At 32.7% G+C, this 17,481-nt stretch overlaps 3 protein-coding genes across 3 annotated transcripts in view; 2 read left to right on the forward strand and 1 right to left on the reverse strand.

Annotated features, from left to right (window-relative positions):
• The window catches only part of LOC116848205, a 10,784-nt gene extending 2,293 nt beyond the window's left edge, over positions 1-8,491 (forward strand). Inside the window, exons 5-23 of the mRNA XM_032824055.1 lie at positions 70-208; positions 579-660; positions 955-1,322; positions 1,443-1,717; positions 1,781-1,968; positions 2,129-2,434; positions 2,523-2,592; positions 2,770-2,916; positions 3,668-4,158; positions 4,615-5,058; positions 5,329-5,512; positions 5,628-5,766; positions 6,137-6,218; positions 6,509-6,882; positions 7,009-7,283; positions 7,347-7,534; positions 7,695-8,000; positions 8,092-8,161; positions 8,335-8,491. Of these exons, the coding sequence (XP_032679946.1) occupies positions 70-208; positions 579-660; positions 955-1,322; positions 1,443-1,717; positions 1,781-1,968; positions 2,129-2,434; positions 2,523-2,592; positions 2,770-2,916; positions 3,668-4,158; positions 4,615-5,058; positions 5,329-5,512; positions 5,628-5,766; positions 6,137-6,218; positions 6,509-6,882; positions 7,009-7,283; positions 7,347-7,534; positions 7,695-8,000; positions 8,092-8,161; positions 8,335-8,481 (4,275 nt within the window). The 3' untranslated portion in view covers positions 8,482-8,491. The remainder of the gene's footprint in view (positions 1-69; positions 209-578; positions 661-954; positions 1,323-1,442; positions 1,718-1,780; positions 1,969-2,128; positions 2,435-2,522; positions 2,593-2,769; positions 2,917-3,667; positions 4,159-4,614; positions 5,059-5,328; positions 5,513-5,627; positions 5,767-6,136; positions 6,219-6,508; positions 6,883-7,008; positions 7,284-7,346; positions 7,535-7,694; positions 8,001-8,091; positions 8,162-8,334) is intronic.
• Positions 1-17,481, reverse strand: part of LOC116848197 (protein ABHD13) — a 183,002-nt gene that overhangs the window by 5,145 nt on the left and 160,376 nt on the right. The gene's annotated exons all lie outside the window — the stretch shown is intronic.
• Positions 11,254-16,698, forward strand: LOC116848192 (thyrotropin-releasing hormone-degrading ectoenzyme-like). The gene is made up of 12 exons (XM_032824027.1): positions 11,254-11,387; positions 11,517-12,007; positions 12,479-12,919; positions 13,176-13,359; positions 13,500-13,638; positions 14,295-14,376; positions 14,662-15,029; positions 15,156-15,430; positions 15,496-15,683; positions 15,851-16,156; positions 16,248-16,317; positions 16,488-16,698. Exons 2-12 carry the CDS (start codon positions 11,526-11,528, stop codon positions 16,632-16,634), a joined length of 2,682 nt encoding a protein of 893 aa, XP_032679918.1. The 5' UTR covers positions 11,254-11,387; positions 11,517-11,525; the 3' UTR covers positions 16,635-16,698.

The following is a 17,481-nucleotide window of genomic DNA, read 5'->3' on the forward strand; positions in this document are numbered from 1 at the left end:
TATATATATATATATATATATATATATATATATATATATAATCTTAACATTTGCAAAATTTAATTTTAGCGTTATAGCACGGAATGGATAATACATCTTTATGTAGTGCAAATTTTACTGCCTGCTTTGCATAACGATATTGTTTTCGATGTGCCACCTATCGAATATAGATATGATGCCGTTTATTCTTCTTTAATTTACAAAAAAGGTGAGAATATGTAAATGTTATATAGTCGGGATGTATGTTTGTTTATGTATATGAAATCAAGGTACTGAAAAAGTTATATTAAATAAATATGATTCAACAATCGTTCGCCATTTACCAAATACAAATAATACAAGATACGCTTTATATATTTGTTTTATATAAAAAAATATTTATATATTAATATAATTTATAGAATTTAATGATATTGATTCAATAGAAAAAGACAATATTCTTGAAAATGTTTAGACTAACTTTCATTCATTATGTCGGCCATAACTACCAAATAAGTATGCGTATACTTTGAAAATCTCTTCTCTTCAAATTTATATTTTCTGTTATACATTTCATGATCCGTAATACTGTACCGCAGCATTCACTATAATGTACATGTTGGAAAATATTATTAAGAAGGATGTATTCCAAAAAGCCGTTGCCGAGTATATACGAATGTAGTAAGTAACGCATTATAACACGATATAATAATATTCGAAGAGCGATGTAGATTTGCAATATTTAACAGTTGTATTATAGTTGTACAGTTATACAAAGATATGATGTTCCATCCTGTAATAACGATTCTATGACGATTTTATTACAATTCTAAAACTCGTTATATTATAAATTTTCTGAATTTTTAAACATAAATAGTTTTCAATAAGTAGATTAAATGACAAAACTGACGAAGTAGAATATAATTCAATTTTAAGTTATCAAACTTTGACTTATGAAAAATCTTAATCACACAGTGCATATGGCGACGCTACACCAACCGATTTCTTCAGTGTTATAAATACAGTAATATTACAATTAACGGGCGAACTCCAACATAACACAGAGGACCTAATGGCCGGCTGGATATCGTCCAAAAAGTACCCTACATTGCTGCTTAAACGATATTATAATAATAGAACGATGATACTTTCGTATGATGACACGAGAGACGACCAAATTCAACATAAAGACTGGGTGATTCCTATAAATTACATTACGCAGGAACTTAATTATGCCAGTCATATATTGTGGTCAGGTAATAATTCGTCGCGGTACTATAATTCTATATTATTTCCTATGATCGATAACAATGACTGGATCATATTAAACAAGAAAGAATACGGTGAGTGCAAAAGCCGATCGCCCGATTTTATTACCTAAACGCGCGGGCTGTTAGATAATTAAATATTCTATCATTAAGTTATTCAGTAATTAGTGGAACTGTCTTTTATTTCCGTGACAGGCTACTACCGCGTGAATTATGATAATGACAATTGGCTGAAAATCGCGAATTACCTAAATAACAACGATTACTCGAAGATATATACCGTGGCTCGTGCTCGGATCATCGATGATGCATATCATTTTGTTATTGAGGAAAGAATTAATGCGACGACTTACTTCGCCTTGATTACATATTTAAAAAGAGAAACTAATGTTATAGTGTGGCATGCAATGATGAATACCCTGACATACATGTCGCCTTTCTTCAAGTTCCGTGAAAGTAAAAATTTTACGGTGCGTAGTGACAGTTTTATTATTATTTAATCTATTATAACTACGAATTAACAATACTTTTAGGACCTGATGTTGTCTACCATGAATAGTGTTCTGATGACCATCGAGGACATACAAAATAGTGAATACAATATGCAGAAAGCTTTGCGATTATTACTGCTCAATTGGGCCTGCAAACATGGCGATCAGAATTGCAGACACACAGCCAACATGCAGCTAACGGCACAACTTATCAATCCAAAGAAACATGAGTAATTATTGAAATAATCGAATTTCTTTATTTAATTATTAATATCCTTCTTAAATATGATTCGTGCGCTATTTTGCTTCGCAAAAATATTTGTGATTGAGGCAAAACACGAGGATGAATATTCGTGGCAATTGCTCACTTTTATTTTGTGCTTAACGTAGGAATTGCTGGATGGATTGGTTGTTTTGCGCGGGTCTGATGAACACGAGCAAAGACACTTGGGAGAAAATAAAGCAGAATGTCGCGAATGGAGACGATGTAGAAAATATAAAATATCTGACTTGCAATGAAAACGATGACATGATCATAGAGCTTTTGAAGTCGATTATCTTCGAGCCTGACAATAACTGGCCACAACTGTCAAATATACAGCTGAAAAAATTATACGATGCCATTATAAAGAAGCATTCAAGCAAGACAAAAGTACTGAATTTTCTCTTGGAAAATTTCGATTCTATATTTCCCAGGTAAAAATTTTCGCGTTTTTTTATCTTCAAAACATGCAACGTTCATCATTGTTTGTCTACTTACGATCCTGTTGCTTCGATGTTGCAGTTACATGACTAAAATCGAGAAAATAAGTAATATTATACTGAGTCAATATTCCAAGTGCCACATTGGGAAGGTAAATTTCACGATATCGAAGTATATTTTGTAATTTTTTTCAATTACTTCCGTATATCCCGCGTATAACTCATTTTGAATTTACTAAACCAGAGATTGAGCAACAATAATATTGTTTAATAGCGAACTGAGTTATTATTGTTGTTTATTGTTGGCATATGGTAATAATTTGTTTTAGATATCGAATTACGTATCAAGTAATCCTAAGTGGAACGAGGAACATATTAAAACAATTGCAAGAATTTTATTAATACAAATGGCTCGAATAAAGGAACAATATACATTTGTGCACATTTTTACGCAAAATGTAGATACAGAGAGATGTTGATCAAGCGGACCTAACAACTGTATGCGTGTTCTCATTCATACAAATAAATTTTATATTTGATTTTGAAATTTGACACACTCAATTTATTATTCCTTAGATAAGCTAAATATATTGCTTTTGTTTACGTTTAACTTATGATTATTTTCGAGCAAAGTGACAAATCACAATTTCATCGATAACCAACAATAAATATGATAACGGTCACGTATACTCAAAAGTGGTCTCGTCGCAGTCATAGAGAAAATTATCTAGAGATGCGAGAAATTAATTAAAATGGATAAATGACTGGCAAATAATGCGATGTAGCACTCCTTCTTTTCTTTTCCTTTTTTCCAAAATTTTGTTTGTATCCTAAGGGACATTTGAGAAAAGAGACATTTGAGATAAATAATTTTATGACGAATATACGTCGTCATGTTTGCTGAGATTTATCATGACTAATTGGATAATCGGCAAAGCGGTCACAACTTTAACGGACTAGATGTCGATATTCGTCCATGTGTGTATCGATACGCGATGCGCGCCTCTGAGTATTTATAAGACTCAATTCGCTCACACACGGACCACTCTATGTTCGTAATGATACCGAGTCCTCTGATGCCATTGCTGATCTGAGATGGTAAGAGAAAGCTCACACAAATATATTGTAACGTCATCGATTAATAGAATTTTAAATCAATTAAATTTTCAATTGTGTATGTGTATATAAATTTTATCCGTTCTTTACGCAAAAAATCCGCTCTCACAGGTGACGACAATGAGAATTGGTGTAGTGCTTCTCACTATATTGTTCAATGCCGGTCTGATATGCACATATTCAATTCAGGATATTACCCGCATGCCTTCATTAAATAATGATTTCGATACATTCGATGATCTTTTACCGAACACTGTATCGCCCCTCAGCTACGACATAATCCTGAAACCGAACAATGACTACTTTTATGGGGTAGTTAGTATACGCATCGAAGTAATTGAAACGACCTCAAACATTACTTTTCACTTGCAAAACCTAGAAATAAACTATGAAAGTGTCAAACTTGAAGGACTTTCAGACAATACAAAGTACGAACTAAAGGGAGAGATCAGATATGACGATATGAGTATTACGTCCCTAATATTTAATACCAAGTTGTTTCCTGGATCTTACATATTAAGTATGGAGTATACAGGTAACATAGAGGAAAACTTGGGCTTCGTCAAAATCAAACACAATAAATGGGATACCGGAAATACGATGTGAGTAACAAATAAAATACAAAAATAGAATCTTTGCGATACTTTTCTGTTGACTGAGTCATGTATACTGAAAGATCCGCATGTCATCTATGATTTCTGACTTTGTCTCCGGCAAATACGCGAAAATCCTACCTTCTAATAATTTTCTGATTACTACTCATATGTAATTTTATATTTTATGTGACGTGAAAGTATCGTGACGGCTGTTTAGATAAAGTAAACAAATTTTTTACGCATAGAAAGTGCGGGCTAAGTTTCACACTGTTATTCCTTAAATTTCATCGCGTGGAATCTCATTTGTTGAGATATTTTGTCTGACAAAAGATAATATTGCTAACGAAAATGTCCGAAGTTTGCTGGTATCTGACGTATGAGGAAAACATTGATCTGTTAGATAACTATATGCCTCACAACGATTCTATTATTATTAAAGTTTTGCTCTTGAAATACAATTAGATCGTACATAACGATGCTTGAACCGAACGGAGCTCGACGCGTGTTTCCATGTTGGGACGAGCCAAAGTTCAAGGCAATCTTCAAAATCTCTGTCGACCATATGCCTGGATATTATGTCTTCTCTAATATGAAGGAACATACGTCTACGCAACTTAAACAACGAATACGCACGAATTTTGAATCTACATACTATATGCCTACTTATCTCGTCACAATCGGTATTCTTCATTCTGTATACGGAAAGATAATGACAGATGACACCATATGGTTTAGCAAACAATTGACCCAAGAATCTAGCAATCGCCTGCGACAAATCGTTAAATGGACTGATCAATATTTAATGAACTATACGAATAACTTCTGCACAAAATTAACAACCAATGTCATCGCATTTCCCGAATTACCTAAGAAGATTATAGGAGGTTGGCAATGTACAGTTTTCAGGTAAGGCGCATAATCAAATAATTACGCGAGGGCTTGAAAAAGAATTCTCTCAGTACTTCGGAATACGATAATACGCACACGTTTCGGTTACACGGAAATGCAAAGTCGTTTATAATCAAAATCATTTTCTATGTACGTAGAATTGCTTAATTGCAGTATGGACAGTTATTCTGAATTATTTCAGCATCAGTCAATCAAGCAAAAAGCACGGAAGAAATATCCATAATCATTTAAACAAATAACCATTTTAATTACGAACACGATTTTCAGAGACAGTGACATCGTACACAAGCCAATATGGGATTTTTTCAGTCCTACAAGAGATACATGGAGAAAAGTAACACATGGATTAGTACAAAATTGTATCGAAAGTATCGTCACTCCATCCAAGTGGTCTCATTTATGGCTTAACAAGGCACTTGAATTCCAAATCAATTACAATATTCTTAAAGAGGTAGTTAATTGTCTTGCATATCCATTTCTTTTTTAACAACAACGAGATACGTATCGCTAGATTTTTCTATATTATATATATATGTTATCTTAACATTTGCAAAATTTAATTTTAGCGTTATAACACGGAATGGATGATACATCTTTATGTAGTGCAAATTTTACTGCCTGCTTTGCATTACGATATTGTTTCCAATGTGCCACCTATCGAATATGGATATGATGCCGTTTATTCTTCTTTAATTTACAAAAAAGGTGAGAACGTGTAAATGTTATATAGTGAGAACGTATATTCGTTTATGTTTATGAAATCAAAATACTGAAAAAGTTATATTAAATAAATATGATTCAACAATCGTCCGCCATTTAACAATTGCAAATAACACAAGATACGCTTTATATATTTGTTTTATATAAAAAAATATGTATATATTAATATAATTTATAAATTTTAATTATATTGATTCAATAAAGAAAGACAATACCCTTGAAAATGTTTAAACTAACTTTCATTTATTATGTCGGCCATAACTATCAAATAAGTATGCGTATACTTTGAAAATCTCTTTTCTTTAAATTTATATTTTCTGTTACATTTTTCATGATCCGTAATACTATACGGCAGCATTCACTATAATGCACATGTTGGAAAAAATCATTAAAGAGGATATATTCCAGCAAGCCGTTGTCGAGTATATAAACACGTAGTAAGTAACGCATTATAACATGATATAGTAATATAAGAAGAACGATGCAGATTTGCAATATTTAACAGTTGTATTATAGTTGTACAGTTATACAAAGATATGATGTTCCATCCTGTAATAACGATTCTATGACGAATTACAATTCTAAAACTCGTTATATTATAAATTTTCTGAATTTTTAAACATGAATAATTTTCAATAAGTAGATTAAATGACAAAATTGACGAAGTAGAATGTAATTCAATTTTAAGTTATCAAACTTTGACTTATGAAAAATCTTAATCACACAGTGCATATGGCAGCGCTACACCAACCAATTTCTTCAGTGCTATAAATACAGTAATATTACGATTAACGGGCAAACTCCTATATCACACAGAGGACCTAATGGCCGGCTGGGTGTCGTCCAAAAAGTATCCTACATTGCTGCTTAAACGATATTATAATAATAGAACGATGATACTTTCGTATGATGACACGAGAGACAACCAAATTAAACATAAAGACTGGGTGATTCCTGTAACTTACATTACGCAGAAATATAAATATAATCATGACAAACCTGTATTGTGGTCAGGTAATATTTCATCGCGGTACTATAACTCTATAACATTTCCTGTGATCGATAACAATGACTGGATCATATTGAACGAGAAAGAATACGGTGAGTGCAAAAAACCGGTCGTCCGATTTTATTACCTGAACGCGAGCGGATGTTAGATAATTAACCAAATATTCTATCATTATGTTATTCAATAATCAGTGGAACTATCTTTTACTTCCGCGACAGGCTACTATCGCGTGAATTATGATAATGACAATTGGCTGAAAATCGCGAATTACCTAAATAACAACGATTACTCGAAGATATATACCGTGGCTCGTGCTCGGATCATCGATGATGCATATCATTTTGTTATTGAGGAAAGAATTAATGCGACGACTTACTTCGCCTTGATTACATATTTAAAAAGAGAAACTAATGTTATAGTGTGGCATGCAATGATGAATACCCTGACATACATGTCGCCTTTCTTCAAGTTCCGTGAAAGTAAAAATTTTACGGTGCGTAGTGACAGTTTTATTATTATTTAATCAATTATAACTACGAATTAACGATACTTTTAGGACCTGATGTTGTCTGCCATGAATAGTGTTCTGATGACCATCGAGGACAAAGAAGATAGTGAACACAGTATGCAAAAAGCTATGCGATTATTACTGCTCAATTGGGCCTGCAAACACGGCGATCAGAATTGCAGACAGACAGCCAACATGCAGCTAACGGCACAACTTAACAATCCAAAGAAATATGAGTAATTATTGAAATAATCGAATTTCTTTATTTAATTATTAATATCCTTCTTAAATATGATTCGTGCGCTATTTTGCTTCGCAAAAATATTTGTGATTGAGGCAAAACACGAGGATGAATATTCGTGGCAATTGCTCACTTTTATTTTGTGCTTAACGTAGGAATTGCTGGATGGATTGGTTGTTTTGCGCGGGTCTGATGAACACGCGCAACGACACTTGGGAGAAAATAAAGCAAAATGTCACGGATGGAGACGGTGTAGAAAATATAAAATATCTGACTTGCAATGAAAACGATGACATGATCATAGAGCTTTTGAAGTCGATTATCTTCGAGCCTGGTAATAAATGGCCACAACTGTCAAATATACAGCTGAAAAAATTATACGACGCCATTATAAAGAAGCATTCAAGCAAGACAAAAGTACTGAATTTTCTCTTGGAAAATTTCGATTCTATATTTCCCAGGTAAAAATTTTCGCGTTTTTTTATCTTCAAAACATGCAACGTTCATCATTGTTTGTCTACTTACGATGATCCTGTTGCTTCGATGTTGCAGTTACATGACTAAAATCGAGAAAATAAGTAATATTATACTGAGCCAATATTCCAAGTGTCAAATTGCGAAGGTAAATTTCACGATATCGAAATATATTTTGTCATTTTTTCAATTACTTCCGTGTATCCCGCGTACAACTCATTTTGAATTTATTAAACCAGAGATTGAGCAACAATATTTTTTAATAGCGAACTGAGTTATTATTGTTGTTTATTGTTGGCACATGGTAATAATTTGTTTTAGATATCGAATTACGTAACAAGTAATCCCAAGTGGAACGAGGAACGAATTACAGTTACAAGTATTTTATCAATACAATTGGCTCGAATAGAGAAACAATATACATTCGTGCACATTTTTACGCAAAATGTAGATACAGAGAGATGTTGATCAAACAATTGTATGCGTGTTCTCATTCACACAAATAAATTTTATTATTGATTTTGAAATTTGTGACACATTCAATTTATTATTCCTTAGATAAGCTAAATATATTGCTTTCGTTTACGCTTAACTTATGGTTATTTTCGAGCAAAGTGACAAACGACAATTCTGTCGATAACCAACAATACTTATGTAAACGGTCGTGTATACTACTCAAAGGTGGGCTTGTCGCAGTCATAGAGAAAATTATCTAGAGATGCGAGAAATTAATTAAAATGGATAAATGACTGGCAAATAATGCGATGCCGCACATATTTTATATTTAATCATTACAGATGACAGAATAATCAGGACAGAATTTCTACATGAACGACTTGTGACGTTTAGCAAGATTAGCTTTGCGTGCCGCGTTCATCCAGATTAAGTTCAATCGTATTTCTTATAAAAGTGATTGCGATAGACAAAAATAGCTAGCGACAAGAGACAAACAAATGTGTAATCCCCACCTCCTCCTAAGTTTGCTAGCAAATATTGCTAAAATATTTATAAACAGTAATCACGAAGAGGATACTACGATTGATACTAGTGTAGATACGGAAAATTGCTCGCAGAGGATCAATTATTATGTTTTCCGATTTATACGTATCCCGTGCATTACAACATCAAGCTGGCATTGCACGACAACACTTTCGTCGGGGAGTCGAGCATTATCATCGACATACTACAAGTTACGGAAATAGGTTTGCACACCGAAAAGTTGCAAATAGAATTTGATACAATATTGCTGTCTAAGCATAAGCAAAAGAAGCAGGAAGGGCAATAAAGGGGCAGGAAACCTCAGACATTTATCTATTGCACAAAAATGCAGATTTTGATTTTCGAATTCGGGAGGAGTATCAATATTGACACACATGAACTAAGTATGAAATTCAACGACTCTCTACTTGGCCCAAAAGATCTCGTCGCGATCAATCGCATAATTGACAAAGGAGAGACAAGGTGAGCCGTTATCTATTAATCTGCGTTGTTTACTGCCCGCGACGTATATCGGAGGTTCCATACAGAATACGCATCTTTAAACTTTTTCGATATAACACCGTTCGAACAAATAGTCATTGCGCGATCTGTCACATTATCCCGCAAGTTTTTAAATAAATACGTAAATAGATTAAATGAAAAAAATATCTAACAAATATAAACTATTTAATCGATGTAAGTGTTAGCAATATATATTTACTTGTATATATATTACTTCCGGAAGAAAAAAATCGTTCAGATAACGAAATGTATATTTTTCTAAAATTGTAGCTTTTCAGAAAAAAAATTTTATCTGTCCTACTTAAGCAAAATAATTTAGACTTAAGTAAACATGTTATTAATAACCATTGAATAAATATTTTTCTATATTTTAGATGTTTTTTTCTCTCAAAATTAAACTTTTATGTATAATTCCACATTTCGCGCAATAAGAAGGAATAGATTTAGTGGCAAACAGTTGATCGAGATTGACTTTTCTTATTTTTCTTTCTTTCTTTTGTATATAAAGACAAATTCCGCAAATACAAAAGATATCAAGTAAAAAGTTTTGCTACATTGAACAACACATGCCAATTTGATATCTTCACTATCAAGAGATAATTGGGAAAGTTATATTGCCGAAATTCGCATGAACTTTGCGTAATTACAGAAGCGACATTTAATTCATTAATAGTAATATGTCACCACATGGTAAAATATCGCGATTAACTAAAATCGTGTCTTCGAAATATGCCAGATAATCGCTGTTCGACCGGTGCTCGACGTGTATTTCCATGTTAGGATGATTAGTCACGGGGATCGACATCTCCATTGCACATTCAAATACCTTCCGACCTTAGTCAAATATGCCGATATTGAAGAAATCGTTTGTGACGTATAATAGAGTACAGGCGCACTTTGAAATTTCCCCTTACATGCTTATCTGTTACCTGGCGTTCGTAATTACTGACGTTGAAGTCATCTACACACACTGTGAATGCTGCAAAAATAAATAGAATTTAAGCTAAATTTGTCTTTATTTTTTTTATTTAAAGAATCTTTAATTAACTGGATTAGACAGATACAATTGTATCTGATTCGTCTTCATCTTGGCTTTATAATTCTAATGAATTAACTATTCCACAGAAACGTCATTTTCAATAGCAGTGTAAAATTACGATTTTAACTTTGACTTTTTATTTACTGCTATCAGTTTTCTTCCTCCTATCAGTTCCCTTCCTGCTATCAATTGACTCGTAATCCTCTTAGATTGTTTATTTCCATTTGTTAGTCTTCAGTCGCCGATATTACCATATTTTAAGTTATATCTCTATTTTTATTAATTCTTTAATTAATTAATTAATTAATCAATTTTGATTGTTCATTTAGTCTGGTCGAGAAAGTTCAGAGTAAATTCTAACCTACAATGCCCAGACGACAATCGACAAAACCGGTACTCACATAATTAACACCTATGTTCTGCCACACATAAAAACATGCGGGCATGCACGTGAATTTGCAGGAGCGACATAGCGGGCGATCTTTTCCGCGGCAATTTTTTTGTTCGCTCTCGATACACTCGTCTTCCTTCTTTTCCTTTCCTTTTTTTCAAAATTTTGTTTGTATCCTAAGGGACATTTGAGAAATGAGACATTTGAGATAAATAATTTTATGACGAATATACGTCGTCATGTTTGCTGAGATTTATCATGACTAATTGGATAATCGGCAAAGCGGTCACAACTTTAACGGACTAGATGTCGATATTCGTCCATGTGTGTATCGATACGCGATGCGCGCCTCTGAGTATTTATAAGACTCAATTCGCTCACACACGGACCACTCTATGTTCGTAATGATACCGAGTCCTCTGATGCCATTGCTGATCTGAGGTGGTAAGAGAAAGCTCACACGAATATATTGTAACGTCATCGATTAATAGAATTTTAAATCAATTAAATTTTCAATTGTGTATGTTTATATAAATTTTATCCGTTCTTTACGCAAAAAATCCGCTCTCACAGGTGACGACAATGAGAATTGGTGTAGTGCTCCTCACTATATTGTTCAATGCCGGTCTGATATGCACAGATTCAAGTAAGGATGATAGCCGTATGCCTTCACTAACTAACGAACTCGATATACTCGATGATCATTTATCGAACATTATATTACCTACAAACTACGACATAAATCTGAAAATTACTGACAATGATATCTTTCATGGGACTGTTAGTATACGCATCGAAATAAGTGAACCGCGTACAACTGTATCTTTTCACACGCAAAACCTAGTAATAGACTATGAAAATATCATACTTAGAAAAGTCATTGACAATACACAATACCAATTAAAGGGACATATTAGACATCCGTCCACACGTGTAACGTCTCTGATATTTCATACGTTGTTTGAAGGAAATTATATATTAACTATGCAGTATACAGGCAACATAGAAGAAAACCTGGGCTTTGTAAAAATCAAACATAATAAATGGGATACCGGAAATACGATGTAAGTAACAAATAAAATACAAAAACAGAGTCGTTTAATTTCTAGGCGATACTTTTCTATGCCGACTGAGTCATGTATACAGAAAGATCCGCATGTAATCTATGATTTCTGACTTTGTCACCGGCAAATGAGCCATGCAAATATGCGAAAATCCTGCCTTCTAATAATTTTCTGATTACTACTTGTATATAATTTCATATTTTATGCGACGTGGAAGTATCGTGACGGCGGTTTAGATAAACAAATTTCTTACGCATAGAAAGTGCGGACTAAGTTTCACTGTTATTCCTTAAATTTCATCGCATGGAATCTCATTTGTTGAGATATTTCGTCAGACAAAAGATAATGTTGCTAATGTTGTCCGAAGTTTACTGGTACCTGACGTATCAGGAAAACATTGATCAGTTAGATAACTATATGTCTCACAACGATTCTATTATTATTAAAGTTTTGCTCTTGAAATACAATTAGATCGTACATAACGGTGCTTGAACCGAACGGAGCTCGACGCGTGTTTCCATGTTGGGACGAACCAAAGTTCAAGACAACCTTCGACATCGCTGTCGAACATAAGCCTGGATATTATGTCTTCTCTAATACGAAGCAACAAATGTCTGTTCAACTTGAAAACCGAGTACTGACGAGATTTCAAACTACATACTACATGCCTGCTTATCTCGTCACAATCGGTATTCTTCATTCTGTGTACGGATACACAACAGATGACAAAATATGGTTTAGCAAACAATTGACCCAAGAATCTAGCAATCGCCTACGACAAATCGTTATACAGACTGATGAATATTTAATGAACTATACGGATAACTTCTGGAGGAATTTAACAACTAATGTCATCGCATTTCCGGAACTACCTAGTAAAATTATAGGAGGTTGGCAATGTGCAGTTTTCAGGTAAGACGCATAATCGAATAATTACGCGACAACTCGAAAAAGAATTCTCTCAGTATTTAGGAATACGATAATACGCGCACGTTTTAGTTACATGGGAATGCAAAGTCGTTTATAATCGAAATTATCTTCTATGTACGTAGAATTGCTTACTTACAGTATGGTCAGTTATTCCGAATTATTTCAGTATTAACTAATCAAGAAAAAAGCACGGAAAAAATATCGACATAACCATTCTAATTATGAACACGATTTTCAGAGACAGTGACATCGTAGACAAGCCAATATGGGATTTTTTCAGTCCTACAAGGGATATGTGGAGAATAGTAACATACGGATTAGTACGAAATTGTATCGAAAGTGTTGTCACTCCATCTAAGTTTTCTCATTTATGGTTTAGCAAGGCACTTGAATTCCAAATCAGTTACAATATCCTTAAAAAGGTAATTCATTTTCTTGCATATCCATTTTCTTTCTAAGAACGGCGAGATATGTATCGCTACGTTTTAACATCTTTCTATATATATATATATATATATATATATATATATATAATCTTAACATTTGCAAATTTTAATTTTAGCATTATAACACGGAATGGATCACACATCTTTATGTAGTGCAAGTTTTACTGCCTGCTTTGCATAACGACATTGTTTTCAATGTGCCACCTATTGAACATAAATATGATCTCATTTACTCTTCTTTAATTTATAGAAAAGGTGAGAACGTGTAAATATTATATAGTCGGAACATATATACGTTGTTTGAAATCAAGATATTGATTATTGAAACGTTATATTAAATAAATATAATTCAATAATTACTCGTTTTTTACCAAATGCAAATAACACAAGATACGCTTTAGAACGCTTTAAAACAAGATATACTTGTTTTACATAAAAAAAATATTTGGTAAAAATGCAGTTTAGGACAAATTCGATGTTTTTGTATATAGGATGCCCAAAAATTACATTAATATGTAATTTTAATAAATATTATATTTTATAAATATTATTTTTTATAAATATTACATTAATATTACTTTTTTTGTTAATAACTTTTTAATAAACAACGAGCGACGGCTAAAATTTTCTGAAGGTTACTTAGGAGGGTGACCTCTATAACATATGTCAAGGTCATTGCAGCTAACTCCCTTAAACTGCATTTTTACCAAATATTTATATATTAATATAATTTATGAAATTTAATTATATTGATTTAATGGAGAAAGACAATACCCTTGAAAATTTTTAGCCTAATTTTAATTTATTATGTCGAACTACGAAATTAGTACACGTACACTCTTCAAAAATCTCTTTTCTTTAAATTTATATTTTCTGTTATACTTTTCATGATCTGCAATACTGTACCGCAGCATTCGCTATAATTTTTATGTTGGAGAAAATCGTTAAAGAGGATGCATTCCAGCAAGCCGTTGCCGAGTATATAAACAAATAGTAAGTAACGCATTATAACACGATATAATAATATACGAAGAACAATGTAGATTTGCAATATTTAACAGTTATATTGTAGTTATAAAAAGATATGCTCTATTCTGTAATCGGGACTCTATAACGAATTACAATATTCTAGAACTCGTTATATTATAAATTTTCTAAATTTTTTAAACATGAGTAATTTTCAATAAGTAGATTAAATAATAAAATTTACTTAGTAGAATATACTTCAATTTTAAGTTATCAAGCTTTGACTTATAAAAAATCTTTTTAATCATACAGTGCATACATCTACGCCACGCCAACCAATTTCTTCGATATTCTGAATACAGTAATATTACGATTAACAAACAAACACCCAAATAACATAACGGACTTAATGACCGGCTGGTTGTCGTACAAAGGGTACCCTACATTGCTAGTTAAACGATATTATAATAATAGGACGATAATACTTTCATATGATAACATGAAAAACAACCTAAATAAACATAAAGACTGGGTGATTCCTGTGACTTACATTACGCAGGAAATTGATAGTGATTATAACACTCTTGTATTGTGGTCAGGTAATAAATCGTCGCAGTACTATGATTCTATAACATTTCCTGTGATTGATAACAATGATTGGATTTTATTAAACGAATACGGTGAGTGCAGAAGCCGGTTGTCAGATTTCATTACAGGAACGCGCGCGGACTGTTAGATAATTAACTAAATATTCTATCATTAAGTTATTCAATAATCAGTTGAATTATCTTTTATTTCCGCGACAGGCTACTATCGTGTGAATTATGATAATGATAATTGGCTGAAAATCGCAAATTACCTAAATCACAACTTGTATTGGAAAATAAGTCCTGTGACTCGTGCTCGGATCATCGATGATGCGTATCACTTTGTTATTGAGAAAAGAATGAAGGCGACGACTTATTTCGCCTTGATTACATATTTAAAAAGAGAGACTCATTTTATAGTGTGGCATGCAGTGATGAATACCCTGACTTATATGTCGCCTTTCTTTAAATTCCGTGAAAGTAATAATTTTACGGTGCGTAGTGACAGAGTTTTATTATCATTTAATCTATTATTACTATGAATTAACGATAATTGTAGGACTTGATGTTGTTTAACATGAATAACGTTCTGATGAACATCGACTGCACAAAAGATGATGAAGAGAGCATGCTGAAATTTCTGCGATTATTACTCCTCAAATGGACCTGTAAACACGGTGATCAGATGTGCAGGCAGATAGCCAACTTTAAACTAATCGTACAACTTGACGAACCAAAGAAACATGAGTAATTATCGAAATAATCTTAAAATAATCGAATTTATCTATTCAATTATTAATATCCTCCGTAAATATGATTCGCGCGCTACGCTTTGCGAAGTCATTTGTGATTGAAGCAAAACACGAGAGTGAATATTCGTCGCAATTGTTCATTATCATTTGTGTTCAACGCAGGAAGTACTGGATGGATTGGTTGTTATGTGCGGGTTTGATGAACACGCGCAACGACACTTGGGAGAAAATAAAGCAAAATATCGCATACAAAGACGATATGGAAAATATAAAATATCTGGCTTGTAATGAAAACGATGACATGATCGTAGAGCTTTTAAAGTCGATTATCTTCAAGCCTGACAATAAATGGCCACAACTGTCATATATACAGCTGAAAAAATTATACGACGCCATTATAAAGAAGCATGCAAACAAGAATAAAGTGCTTAATTTTCTTTTGGAAAACTTCGATTCTATATTTCCAAGGTAAAAATTTGCGTGTTTTCTTATCTTCAAAACATGCAACGTTCATCATTGTTTGTCTACTTACGATGATCCTGTTGCTTCGATGTTGCAGTTATATGACTAAAACCGAGAAAATAAATAATATTATAGTGATACAAAATTCAAAGTGCTACATTAAGAAGGTAAATTTCACGATATCAAAGTATATTTTGTCATTTTTTTCAATTACTTCCGTATATCCCGCGTACAGCTCATCTTGAATTTATTAAAAAGATTGAGTAACAATAATATTGTTTAACAGCGAATTTATTATTGTTGTTTATTGTTGGCACATGGTAATAATTTGTTTTAGATATCGAATTACGTAAAAAATAATCTCAGGGACGAGGAACGAACTATAGTTACAAGTATTTTAATAAAGCAATTGGTTCGGATAGAGAAACAAAGAAACACATTCATGCACATTTTTACGCAAAATGTAAATACAGAGAGATGTTAAGCGGACCTAATAATTGTATGCGTGTTCTTATTTATACCAATAAATTTTATTGTTGATTTTGAAATTTATGGCACTCAATTTATTATTCCTTAAATAAGCTAAATATATTGCTTTCGTTTTCGCTTAACTTATGGTTATTTTCGAGCAAAGTGACAAACGACAATTCTGTCGATAACCAACAATACTTATGTAAACGTCACGTATATTACTCAAAGGTGAGCTTGTCGCAGTCATAGAGAAAATTATCTAGAGATACAAAAAATTAATTAAAATGGATAAATGATTGGCAAACAATGCGATATCACACATATTTTATACTTAATCAATACAAATGACAGAAGGACAGAATTTCTACGTGAACAACTTGTGAAGTTTAGCAAAATTAACTCTGCGTGCCGCGTCCATCCAGATTTAGTCCAATCGTACTTCTCATAAAAGTGACTGCGATAAACAAAAATGATTAGCGACAAGAGACAAACGAATGTATAACTTTCACTCCCTTCTAAATTTGCTAACAAATATTGTGAGTGCTAGAGTGCTGCTGATATAAATGCTGTATATCACAAACAATTTTCTAGCAAGTACAAAAAACTACGATAAATTCCAACTATGATATTCAGAATTTCACTTGGACCAGCAAAATACTTTTTTCAGTATAAAGCAAGACAAATAATTTTGCATTTAAGACAGAACGTTTGTCAGTTAAAATAGCGTAACCACATTCATCCATTCTCTATCGATACATATTGCTTCTTACGTGAGATATTTGTAGCCTTTCAAATTGCTTGTCGATCATTTCTAAGGATACGGGATCTCGAAGTTGTTGTTGATTTGAAACGGTAAGTAG

This window comes from Odontomachus brunneus, unplaced genomic scaffold (assembly GCF_010583005.1).
Source record: "Odontomachus brunneus isolate Ranch 3 - 2012 unplaced genomic scaffold, Obru_v1 Obru_scaffold_091, whole genome shotgun sequence".
Lineage (NCBI taxonomy): Eukaryota > Metazoa > Arthropoda > Insecta > Hymenoptera > Formicidae > Odontomachus > Odontomachus brunneus.